Genomic DNA, 13,585 nt, shown 5'->3' on the forward strand with positions numbered 1-13,585 from the left:
TAGAGAGAGAGAGGGAATGCCGGAGCTACCTGAAGTATGAGAAATCAATATTCATACCACTGGGCTGTAAACTGCCCAAGTGAAATATGAGATGCTGTTCCTCCAATTTGCGTATAGCCTCACTCTGACAATGGAAGAGACCATGGGAATGGGAAGGAGAATTAAAGTGTCCAGCAACCGGGAGATCAAGTTGGTTATTCCAGTCCGCTGAGTTACTCCAGCTTTTTGTGTCTATCTTCAGTTTAAACCAACATCTGCAATTCCTTCCTAAACATTATAGAGGTAGTTGCTCAGTGATCAAAATTTGTGATGGAGACTGAAGGCAATGGCTTCAATCTATCCAAAATTTGGATAGAATTTCTGATCGTTCAGTGCACATACATTCTGGCAGACTAGTGGATATTAGCGCGTGTGCAGATAGAGAGCAGGTTGCCATCATTGTGCATGTGAAGAAATGTTGCCATGGGGTAATTAAGAAATAGGAGGGTGCCAAGGATCAATTATTGAAATAACAGTGAAGGAAGATTATGAATGGTTCAGAAGGAACTGCAGATGCTGGTTTACACTGAAGATAGACACTAAACACTGGAGTAACTCAGCGGGACAGGCTGCATCTCTGGATAGAAGGAATGGGTGACGTTTCGGGTCTCGACTATCCAGAGATGCTGCCTGCCCCACTGATTTACTCCAGCATTTTGTGTCTATCATTATGAACGGTTCTCTTGCTTTGAATAAATATTTGAGAATTGAGGCCAGATTAGCGTAACTCCGACCGATGATGATAGACTCATGTTGAAGGGCAGCTTGAAATACCTGGGAGTCCACATCACAGAGGATCTGACATGTACAACACACATTGCCGCACTGGTGAGTAAGGCAAGGCAGCGCCTTTACCACCTCAGACAGCTGAGGAAATTCAGAGTCTCTCTGAGGATCCTTCAGTGCTTCTACTCTCGGGTTGTAGAAAGTATCTTGTCCGGCAACATCTCAATCTGGTTTGGGAACAGCTCTGCCCAGGACAGGAAGGCTCTGCGGAGAGTAGTGCGTTCGGCTGAACGCACTATGGGAACTACACTCGCTCCCCTGCAGGACCTATACATCAGGAGGTGCAGATCCAGAGCCAGCAACATTATGGGGGACCCCTACCACCCCAGCAACGGACTGTTCCAGCTACTACGGTCAGGCAAACGCCTCCGCTGTCATGCTGTGAAAATAGAGAGGATGAGACGGAGTTTCTTCCCACAGGCCATCAGGACTGTTAACTCTTATATCACATGGGACTAATTTACTGTATTAATTTATTTTTTGTGTTCAAAATTTTTCTATTCTGTTTTGTAGTTTTAGCACAATCCGCAGGCATTGCCACTTTCATTTCACTGCACATCTTGTATGTGTATGTGACAAATAAAGTAGACTTGACTTGACTTGACTTGAAGAGTAAATGAGAATGGCTTGGTCAAAAATACTATGGAGAGTTTAATGGTGATCCAGGATAAACATCAGTTTGAAGAAAGGCCTTGACCTGAATCGTCACTCATTCCTTCTCTCCAGAGATGCTGCCTGTCCCACTGAGTTACTCTAGCATTTTGTGTCTATCTTCGGTGTAAACCAGCATCTGCAGTTCCTTCCTATTCATAAATTACCTTTCCTACAGTCAAACAGGACATTAATAACTTGAATCACAGCTGTTTTCTGGTTTTGTAGGTACATAAACGTGGAAGGACCTAAAGCTCAGGGAGAGATGTGCAAAAGTTTGAGATGCTAGAATGTGTTCACGGTCTTTGTTAAGAAAAGGAAGATCAGAGATGGTGTAGAAACAAGAGGAACTGCAGATACTGATTTAGAAAAAAAGCTACAAAGTGTTGGAATAACTCAGCAGTGTAACCATAACCCTAATGGAAAACGATTAGGCTTTTGATGGTTAGACACTTGGAAAATGGTGTTTAGGCAACATACAAGGAAAGAAAACTATTAACTGCATCGGCTAGCAACAATCGTTCCCCTAAAAAAATCTTACTCTGCATGCATATAGAATTATACAAGGCACATAAAAGGAACAATCAATGATACGAGAAAAAAAACATAGCAGTGCATTTTCTGTTGACACATAGGCAACTGAGGCAATATCCAACATAGAATGATACCCACTTGTTCAAGGGAAATCGGACAGGACGAAGATGGCATATTGTGGTAATCCGAATATCTACTTGAGATGGAGGGCCTACCAGATTCTTAACTGCGTTGTGCACCATCTTTTGGGATTTCTTCAACTCGTCAATTTGCACTGCCAGTAAAAACTGAAGGCCTCTGCAGTCCCGGAATCTGGATGTCAAAGTTAATTGTTGACAATTGTTGACAGCATTTTTCAATATACCTTTAGGTGATTGATGGCTAATCAGATCAGAGATTAAGCTACACATTATTAAAGTTGTTCAGCATAGAAACAATCCCTTTTGTATTAATCAAAGAAAATGTCTACTAAGCAGCAGTGAGTGAAGCTTAGTTAACAAAGTTCAAATATAGCAGATGTGTATACCATTTATAAATATTAAATGTTGCATTCAATAGTTATGTTACATTTAGAGTTTAACAGATCAAAATTAAACATACGAATCATAGAGATCTAATGGTTACTGAAGTTTCAGTATAAATGTAGATAGATTTCAGTACATTACTAATAGAGTTATTAGTTAAGTTTGAATTGAACAATTTGCAAAGTTTCACCATGGTTATCAATGAACACTAAATTAAAATAGGTTTGGAAATTGAGATAGTGGAGATTGAGTGTTATATTAGTTCGGTAAGTTTTGATGTATTGTTTAGTAAAATTCCAGTGAATCAATTTATTGATGTGGCTACCGGTGACATCTTGGGGTCTTTCATTAGAATTTATACACAGTGGCAAACCATTCACTGATCCAAATGTTTACTGCAGAAAGAAAAAATCCTTACTCTTACTGAAAATTTGAAATTCATGGCCCCTTTTGCAATGATTCCTCAAGCAACATACACCATTCTTTCCTATTCACTCCATAAATATCTGCAATCATTTAAACAATCTTTACACTGCATCATTGTAGTAAATCTAGATCGTTTATGATCTATGGCATCTTTCTGATGCTAAAATAGTATAAATCACCAGTAGCCACATCAATAAATTCCACCGGGTGGTGCCGTCAGCGATGGCAGCCACGCCAACAGTCTGTCTGTCTTTTTTTGTTATTTTTAGTGTGTTTTTAAAGTTTGTGTTGTTCTCTGGTTTGTTTTAGGGGCAGGGGGTCAGAGGAAACTTTTTTTCAATCTCTTACCTTGCCGGAGATGCGATTGTTTTCCGGATCGTATGGTCTGCGGCCTAACATCATGGAGCTGGCGGCCATGCTCAGGACTGACTTTGAGCCCCACCGCGGGGACGTAGACTTACTTTCGGAGCGTGCTTGGGATCGACGCTCCAACCGCGGCCTGCGGACTTCAACATCGAGGAGCTCGCAGTCTCGGGTAGAGACCGATGTCGGGGAGCACTAAAGCCGCACGAGGTTCGACCAGGCCCGACCCGGGTCCGATCGCCTGGCGCAGGGGAGCTGAGAGTCCTCTCCAATGCAGGAGTTTGATCGCCCCGACATGGAGGGCCCGACCGCTGGCTACGGGAGTAAGATCGCCCCGTCAATGGAAGGCTCGAGGCCCCCAACCACAGGAGAATAAAGAAGGAAAGAAGATTGAACTTTTTTTCGCCTTCCATCACAGTGAGGAATGTGGAGGAGTCGTTGTGGTGGATGTTCATTTAAAATATATTTTGTGTGTTCTGTTGCTTTTTATTGGTATGACTGTATGGCAAATGAAATTCCTCGTATTTTGCAAAACATACTTGGCTAATAAAGTATGATTATGATTATTATGATCAACCTTTTATGCAACAATGAAAGAATGTAACATTAGATATATTAATCCCAATAGTTTCCAACAAACCTGATTGGAAGAATGTTATCAACTACCATATTGTGAAAACAAAGTTGAATGTTCTTAGGAAATGCTAACTTTGAACATAACATTTAAAGAGTTGGAAACCAGTTTTAACAAAAGCAAGGAGGCACATAGCTGTTCAGCAAAAGCATGAAAGATTACCTCATTTGCAAACACACTTACTTTTCGGCCATGGAGAGCTTGTTGCCTTCTTGTTTATAGCTGGATGAAATTTCATTTTGCACTTTTGTCACTAATTCTTCACACAAAGAAGCCTGCTGCACACAGTCAATGATTCCCATCCACCAAGGAGCTCCAGAGTGAATCTACATATGCAGAATGCAAAGATGAGATATTAGTTTTGCAAAATAATGGTAAACTATTCTTTTCTATACTATAACAATCAATAGATCTGAAGCAAATAAGACATTATATGGAGATTAATACATTATAGGAGGCTGTCTTGTAATATAATTGACCTATTTAAAATAAAACTATTTAGGTTACAGACTGAGAGCAAAGCTGAGTAACTCCACAAATATTTCAGGCTTCTTTTATTTGACCAGTCCATAGGTGTATCGTTAGCAAGCAGAGCCACAGTATTATTTAGGAAAACAGAGTCAGTCATGGTGCAGTATACATACGCTTACAACAAAATGGCGTAGGAAGATTTACCAGCTTCAGTAGACAGGACCAGCTACATGGTGATGGACAATAATATTTTTTTTACTGGGTGCTGTTGGACAGGGCAGTTCTGCTGAAGTTGTTTGTGTGCAGATCTGCTTACCTGGTGCTGGGCTAAGGATATTTTTTCCTTGGTGTTTCAATGCAGTATACTTTACCTTGCGCTGCAGCTCTTGAATATTCTGCTGAACTGGCTGTAGAGCTTGTTGTGCGGTAGAGACTTCCAAATCTGATTTGCTCATGTAGTGCTGCTTGAGTTGCTCAGCCTGTATACGATGAGGGAAGAGATGAAATATTATACTCACACTAGCAAAGTAATTGTACTGGAAATTATCTTTACTGTGACCGATCCTGGGATGGTCTGTCCTGTTTTATCCTTCTTCAGTCTTAAAGTAATGGCTATGATACAACTGAATGACTTGTTTAGCTGTTTCACACCACAGCTAACAGGCAACCACATTGTTATGGGAATAGAGTCACACAAAGGCCCAACAGGGCAAGGGTGGCAGATATTCCCCCAAGGACAATATTGGGGTTGTGTGGCAATCCAGTAGTTCAGTAATTCAGTGAATGGCTTGATTGTAATCATGTATTGTCTTTCCGCTGACTGGATAGCAAGCAACAAAAGCTTTTCACTGAAGATAGACACAAAATGCTGGAGTAACTCGGCGGGACAGGCAGCATCACTGGATAGAAGGAATGGGTGACGTTTCGGGTCGAGACCCAACCAAAATGGTCTCGACTCAAAATGTCACCCATTCCTTTTAACCAGAGATGCTGCCTGTCCCGCTGAGTTACTCCAGCATTTTGTGTCTATCTTCGGTTTAAACCAGCTTCTGCAGTTCCATCCTACACAAAAGCTTTTCACTGTACCTCGGTACACGTGACAATAAACTAAACTAACTAGTTTTGTGACCCAAGATGATCGTTTAGTTTTTTAATTCCATATTACTTAATTAACTAAATTCAAATTTTACAGCTGCCGTGGCTGTACATGAGCACACATCTCTGGATTCTCAGTCCAGGTCTCTAAGGAAAATAATCACAAGATATAAAGACCTATTTTGTTTTTTGCCACATCTGCTTCCTTGGTATTAATGTCCACTCATCTCAAGTAATTCACCAACTCCAAGCACTAGGATGTGGTAAGGAAAATATAAATGCAAGTTTGTAAAAATATATTTTTAATTTTCAAATTTGGATGTTTACCATCAATGAGGTAGGATCACTCTGAAGAGGCTTTTCCAATTTCTGGATACAGAGGACAATGCAAACAAATTTGAAATATAAACAACACATAATCCTAAATTTAAACTGCAAGGCCTGTAGCGTTGGAGAAAGATAAGGCCACTTCTCTTCCTGCTACAGAGTCAAATAATCAAAGTAACAATGGTGAGGAGAGTTATATAGTAATGGACAATTACTGTGCACAATGAACCAAGGTTGACACCTCATGGAAAATGGAAACATACTTCATCTTTAAGCTTGTGATCACGAAGAGTTGGTGGAATGCCTGGGTGTTTTGCCTCAAGTAATTCCATAAGGTTGTGGGTGGCATGGAGACGCTGGAAAACAATTTGATCAATAAATAAAATGGGGAATAGTTGAATTAAGATGATGCAATGTGTGAATGTAAGCTGATTTGCAAGTTGGTCTACTTACCTGTAAAGAATCTGTTTGAAGTTTACCTTTATGCTCCTCAGATGAACGCAAAACCTCTCTGTAATATTCAACTGCTGAAGCAAACTCACCTGTAATCGTAAATTATATTATCTGGTGTCAATTATGGCTTATGCTGGCATCGTTACACTCAGATTTACTTCCTTCTCCAGACACATGAACACCAAATTATTGCATTTCTGAAATGTTTCACTATTAAAGCTGCATCCTTCAGTTGTAGTATTAAATCAATTATTTATCCCCAACCAGCATCAAGACATTGAACATAGAAACAGAAAATAGGTGCTGGAGGAGGCCATTTGGCCCTTCGAGCCAGCACCGCCATTCATTGTGATCATGGCTGATCATCTACAATCAGTAACCTGTGCCTGCCTTCTCCCCATATCCCTTGATTCCACTAGCCCCTAGAGCCCTATCCAACTCTCTTTTAATTTTTTCCAGTGAATTTGCCTCCACTGCCTTCTGTGGCAGAGAATTCCACATATTCACAACTCTCTGGGTGAAAACGTTTCTTCTCACCTCAGTTTTAAATGGCCTCCCCTTTATTCTTAGACTGTATTCCCTGGTTCTGGACTCCCCCTACATTGGGAACATTTTTCCTGCATCTAGCTTGTCTAGTCCTTTTATGATTTTATAAGTCTCTATAAGAATACCCTCTCATCCTTCTAAACTCCAGTGAATACAAACCTAGTCTTTTTAATCTTTCCTCATATGACAGTCCCTCTATCACAGGGATTAACCTTGTGAACCTACGCTGCACTGCCTCAATAGCAAGGACGTCCTTCCTCAAATTAGGAGACCGAAACTGCACACAATACTCCAGATGTGGTCTCACCAGGGCCCTATACAACTGCAGGACTTCTTTGCTCCTGTACTCCAATCCTCTCGTTATGAAGGCCAACATGCCATTAGCGAGGACACGACCATTTCGTTGAACATATGCGCTCGCTCCACCAGAGCCTGCTAGATCTCCTGGTTGTGAACCATTTTAACTCCACTTCCAATTTCCATTCCCATACTGTCCTTTCAGTCCTGACCCTCCATTGCCAGAGGGAGGACACACGCAAATTAGAGGAACAGCTCCTTATATTCCACTCAGGTAGCTTGCAACCCAATGGTATGAACAATGAATTTTCCAGTTTTCGGTAACTAACTACAAACACCATCTGCCTTTATTCATCCCCACCCTTGCCAATGCCCCAGCTGAATGAGCACCCATTTTCAATTTCCCCCGTCCCCTCCCACCTACATTTCTTCCTCTGGTTTTGCAATTAACACTTCTTCTATCCATATCTCCTTATCTCACACTTTTTGTCTTTTTATCTCTGGCCTTCGTCCACCCTTTGCCAATCAATAACCCCCCTCACCAGTATCCACCTATCACTTGCCAGGGTTTGTCCCAAGCCCACCTCTCTTCCAGCTTTCTCTCACTACAATCAGTCTGACGAAGGGTCCCAACCGAAACAGCGCCTATCCATGTTCTCCAGACATACTGCCTGACCTTCTAAGTTACTCTAGCACTTTGTGTCTTTTTCTGTAAACCAGTTTCTGTGTCTACAGAATGTCCTTGTGTCTACATTGTCATTAATGGGATGATGTTTGCGATGTACAAATTGTCTGCAGGGTTTTCCACTGTACCACAATATTTCAGAAGAATTCTTCTACCTGCAACAATCTTTATGATGTTCTGAGATTGTAAAAGATGCTAGATGAATGAATGTTCTTATTTTTCTTTCTTTCATAACCAAAAATACCTGCTTACCATAATATAAAGTCCATCTATCTAAATAATTACAACTGATGATAACATTGCAGTTCCATATATTTGACAAGAAAATCTGATTATCTCAAACAATATCACTGAAAAAAATCATTATCAACAAGAAGTTTAATTGATTCTCTTGTGGGTCGGAATAAAGTACTAATCCTAACCAAAAGCCATTCATTTCACGTTGACGTGAAATAAAGTATTGATGACAATTACCCATGCACTATTCTCACAAACCTTTCCTTTTCCTAAAATTAATGGATCCATATTCATTTCATATCATGAGCTGCAGGAAAAAGTACAGGTCTGTTCACTTACTTCTGATAATCTGAATGCCAGCTAGCCCATTGAGAGCACACACTAGCTGTCGATGAGCCTCTTCGCATTCTGTGCTACATTTTCTCTGAAGAGACTTTAAGAGTTCCTCCATTGTCATGGTGCTGCAAACACAGAAGCAAAACAATCTGGGCAAGCTAAAAAACAATTGCCAAACTTTGCGTTTCCTAACAGAAGTAAATACCAAATGGCAGCGTCAACTGTGGCTCACTAGTCAAAAAATATTGGTTCAAATCCCATCCCAGAGATTTGAGCACAAAATTCCAGCAAACGCTGTTTCGGTTTTTACGTAATCATACAACTATTATGCAACTGGATGAAGCTAATTGACCAATTGAATCCATGTTACCTTCTAGTAGACCAATAAAATCAATTTCATTTCCCTTGGTCCTTCTTCACAACCCTGCAAATTATGGAAAATCAAACATAGCAGATTCTGGAGATCACAAACAAAAACAGAAAATGTTGGAATTGTTCTGATGGAACGTCCTGGGCATGAAATATTGACTCTTTCTCTTTCCAAATATGCTGCCTGACCTGCTGAATATTTCTAGCATTTTCTGTTTTTGTTTCTGCAAATTATTCATGATAATCCCTTACCCTTTTGAACCATTCATGGCTTGCTTCACCGCCCATGGAAGAAATGAATTGCAAATCTAAACCAATCTTCAAGAAGAAGAATTTTCCCTCATCTTCCCCTCAAAATTTTAAGTATATGTTCCTTGCTTGAACCACCCATATGTTATAACTTATGACAATTAATGTACTATTTTTATATTCTAAATTATCTGCCATTCTATGTATACCTCTTCTGAATTGGAAGGAACTCTCCTCGAACAGCCTGTGGATGACAGCATGCCTGCCGTAACCTCAACAAGGGATACAAAATGGAACCAACTGTGCGCCTATCCAGACGGCTCAACTTGATGCTCCAATCAAAAAGCATCCTCAGCTTCTGCAATGCATCTTGGGAGCAAATCTCATGCTGTCGATGGTAGAAGTGTCTTTCTACTGGTGAAAATTCCAGCCAATGAACTTCCTCAGTCTGAGGAGGTATCTGAATCTGGAAGAAAAGTAGCACATGGATTAAAAAAAACATGTGTCCAGTTGGCTCACCAATCCATTAACGTTTGATCAGAAGAACACAACTGTAGCTGCAATTGACCTACAATAACATTTACAGGTGTCATTCCTTCATAAATGGTATGTGAAAGAGGTCAGGAAATAGTTATTATTGTCTTCTTCTTGCCTGCACACTCCCATAACTCAGTTTCTGGAAATAACTTTAAGAAGCTTATGAATGGTAACAATGTATAATGTCTTCAAATACTTCCAAGGGATTATTGTGAAACAAAATTTGGCACCAAGCCAAATAAGAAAATATTACTAATGGCAACCAAACATTTGGACAAATATAGATTCTAAACAAGGCCTTGAGGAAAATGAGAAAAATAATTTAGAGAAGGAATTGACTGAGATGAATGAATGAATGAATGAATGAATGAATGAATGAATGAATGAATAAGTTTATTGGCCAAGTATGCATATACAAGGAATGTGCCTTAGTGCTCTGCTCACAAATGACAACACAAACATACAGTTAACAATTAAGAATAAAGCATAACCACATCAAAACAATAAGGATACAACATTACGGTCTAAACATGTGGGTGAAAATAAACCAGAGCAAAAAAGAGACTACAGACTTTGGTTATTGAGTAGAACTATCACTCGTGGAAAAAAGCTGTTTTTATGTCTGGCTGTGGCTGCATTGACAGTCCGGAGTCGCCTTCCAGAGGGAAGTGCTTCGAAGAGTTTGTGGCCAGGGTGAGAAGGGTCAGAGATGACCTTGCCCGCTCGCTTCCTGACCCTTGCAGTGTACAGTTCGTCAATGGGGGGAAGGTTGCAGCCAACAACCTTCTCAGCTGTGCGAACGATCCGTTTCAGCCTCCGGATGTCATGCTTGGTGGCTGAGCCAAACCAGACCATGATGGAGAAGGTGAGGACGGTCTCAATGATAGCAGTATAGAATTGGACCATCATCGCCTGTGGCAGATTGTGTTTCTTCAGTTGCGCAGGAAGTACATCCTCTGTTGGGCCTTTTTGACTGTGGAGTCGATGGTGCCCCCCCCCCATTTAAGGTCCCTGGAGATGATGGTTCCAAGGAACTTAAATGACTCCACAGATGTGACTATGGTGTTGTTGGTGGTGAGTGGGGGAAGGGGAGGGAGATGAATGGAAATACATCCCAAAGGTGGGGAAAATGGGCTTGGATACACAAGAACTGAATAAGAGTGAAGACATACAAAGGTTGTAATGCTAAAGGATATTTCAAACTTGAAGGGAAGCAAAAATAAGGGCTTTGAATTACTGATGCTCCTGGTAAAGGTAAGCTAGTGTACTATTAAACCTGTTAAGGGCTACTTAAAGCTTAACGATGAAAAACTGTTGAATTTTTTGCAGGAATGAACATGCGTTGAAAATTACAGGATTTTTTTTTTAATGCATTGAGACCTGGAATTATATACATTAGAATATGAACTGCAACTATACCCTAAAATTCCTGATGACAAGTATTAGATCAGGCAGAATAAAGCTAAAAATTGGAGAGTTGCATGGAAACCTGAAAATATGTCTGTCCTGAAACTGGAGGGGACCATTACATAGGTCATCCTGTTGAATAACCAAAAGAGGCATATATAAGGGCAGCAAATGTTGAAGGAAATGGCCTGCACAACAATTCCTGTTGTTGCAAAAGGGCATGTTTTGCATGGAGAGCACCTGCATTTTTATATTAGGTCAGCGGGCTAATTAGCTTACAGCCTCCAAAATTGATGATGCGAATTCTCTCAAAACTGTTCCCTCACCCACAACTTAATATATTTCTTGCTCACATCCACATGGATAGATATACCTGATCAAGAACATCTTTTTTTGCCGTTCTCCACATGATTTTCGCGATGAGTGTGTAGATTGGAATAGGATTCTTTCTGCAGTAAGGTTGGTATAAGAGTTGGTCCCACCAGTGTTTAACCCAATATGGGTCGACACCTAGAAACAGTATTAATCCATACAAGTCTAAGGAAAGAGAAAGAAATACATCAGCCATGTCAAAATATGTTCTGGAAGACATAGAAACATAGAAAATAGATGCAGGAGGAGGCCATTCGGCCCTTCGAGCCAGCACCGCCATTCATTGTGATCGTGGCTGATCGTCCCCAATCAATAACCCGTGCCTGCCTTCTCCCCATATCCCTTGATTCCACTAGCCCCTAGAGCTCTATCTAACTCTCTCTTAAATCTATCCAGTGATTTGGCTTCCACTGCCCTCTCTGGCAGAGAATTCCACAAATTCACAACTCTCTGGGTGAAAAAGTTTTTTCTCACCTCAGTTTTAAATGGCCTCCCCTTTATTCTAAGACTGTGGCCCCTGGTTCTGGACTCGGCCAACATTGGGAACATTTTTCCTGCATCTAGCTTGTCCAGTCCTTTTATAATTTTATATGTTTCTATAAGATCCCCTCTCATCCTTCTAAACTCCAGTGAATACAAGCCTAGTCTTTTCAATCTTTCCTCTTATGTCGGTCCCGCCATCCCAGCGATCAATCTCATGAATTTACGCTGCACCTCCTCAATTACAAGGATGTCATTCCTCAAATTAGGAGACCAAAACTGTACACAATCCTCCAGATGTGGTCTTATCAGGGCCCTATACAACTGCAGAAGAACCTCTTTACTCCTATACTGAAATCCTCTTGTTATGAAGGCCAACATTCCATTAGCTTTCTTCACTGCCTGCTGTACCTGCACGCCAACTTTCAGTGACTGGTGTACAAGGACACCCAGGTTTCGCTGCACTTCCCCCTTACCTAACCTAACTCCATTGAGGTAATAATCTGCCTCCTTGTTTCTGCCGCCAAAGTGGATAACCTCACATTTATCTGTATTATGCTGCATCTGCCACGCATCTGCCCACTCACTCAACCTGTCCAGGTCACCCTGCAACCTCCTAACATCCTCTTCACAGTTTACACTGCCACCCAGCTTTGTGTCATCCGCAAACTTGCTAGTGTTGCTTCTAATTCCCTCTTCCAAATCATTAATATATATGGTAAACAGTTGCGGCCCCAACACCGAGCCTTGCGGCACTCCACTCGCCACTGCCTGCCATTCTGAAAAGGACCCGTTTACCCCTACTCTTTGCTTCCTGTCTGCCAACCAATTTTCTATCCATGTCAACACCCTACCCCCAATACTATGTGTTCTAATTTTAGTCACCAATCTCCCGTGCGGGACCTTATCAAAGGCTTTCTAAAAGTCTAGATACACTACATCCACTGGCTTCCCTTCATCCATTTTACTTGTCACGCCCTCAAAACATTCCAGAAGATTAGTCAAGCATGATTTCCCAGAAAGTGAACAAAAGTCGATTTACTTACCACATTAATTCACCACAGCATTTACCAAAATAAATACTAATTGATTTAAAGATAAGCAAAAGAACATTTACAAACATTCATACAAGTACCCAAGGACTTATAGTCGTACAACATGGAAACGGGCCCTTCGGCCCAACTTGCCCATGCCAACCAACATGCCAAAACTACACTATTCCCTCCTGCATGCGTTTGGCCCATATCCTTCTTCTCCATGTGCCTGTCAATTGTCTTTTAAAAGTTGTGATTGTACTTGCCTCAAGTGCTTCTTCTTGCAGCTTGTTCCATATACCCACCATCCTTTGTGACAAAAAAGTTGTCCCTCAGGTTCCTATTAAATCTTTCCCCTCTCACCTTAAACCTATGGTTCTTCATTCCCCTGAGTAAAAGACTGTGCATTTACCCTATCTATTCCATCACGATTTTACACACCTCCATAAGATCACCCCTCATCCTCCTGCTCTCTAAGGAATAACGTCATAGCCTGCCAACCTCTCCCTAAAGCTCAGGCTCTCGAGCTCTGGCAAAATCCTTGTAAATCTTCTCTGTACCCTTTTCCAGTTTCACAACGTTTTTCCTATAACAAGGTGACCAAAACTGAACAAAATACCTCAAATGTGGCTGTGGCCTCACCAATGCCTTGTACAACTGTAACAACTTCTATACTCAATACTCTGTCTGATGAAGGCTAATTACCACCTATGATGCTCCCTTCAAGGAACTA

The 13,585-nt window shown here is 41.0% G+C and overlaps 1 protein-coding gene across 4 annotated transcripts in view; it reads right to left on the reverse strand.

Moving 5' to 3' along the window:
- shprh (SNF2 histone linker PHD RING helicase) overlaps window positions 1-13,585 on the reverse strand; it is a 61,501-nt gene that overhangs the window by 25,634 nt on the left and 22,282 nt on the right. For all 4 annotated transcript variants that reach the window (XR_013547252.1, XM_078399047.1, XM_078399048.1 and 1 more), the window contains 8 exons: window positions 11,340-11,503; window positions 9,232-9,488; window positions 8,408-8,529; window positions 6,304-6,392; window positions 6,114-6,206; window positions 4,800-4,907; window positions 4,141-4,283; window positions 2,149-2,322 (listed from right to left, as the gene is read on the reverse strand). Coding sequence is in view for 3 of the 4 variants with exons in the window: in XM_078399047.1 (XP_078255173.1) it covers window positions 2,149-2,322; window positions 4,141-4,283; window positions 4,800-4,907; window positions 6,114-6,206; window positions 6,304-6,392; window positions 8,408-8,529; window positions 9,232-9,488; window positions 11,340-11,503 (1,150 nt within the window). In the remaining variant the exon portion in view is untranslated. The remainder of the gene's footprint in view (window positions 1-2,148; window positions 2,323-4,140; window positions 4,284-4,799; window positions 4,908-6,113; window positions 6,207-6,303; window positions 6,393-8,407; window positions 8,530-9,231; window positions 9,489-11,339; window positions 11,504-13,585) is intronic.

Source organism: Rhinoraja longicauda, chromosome 5 (genome assembly GCF_053455715.1).
Source record: "Rhinoraja longicauda isolate Sanriku21f chromosome 5, sRhiLon1.1, whole genome shotgun sequence".
Taxonomy (NCBI): Eukaryota; Metazoa; Chordata; class Chondrichthyes; order Rajiformes; family Arhynchobatidae; genus Rhinoraja; species Rhinoraja longicauda.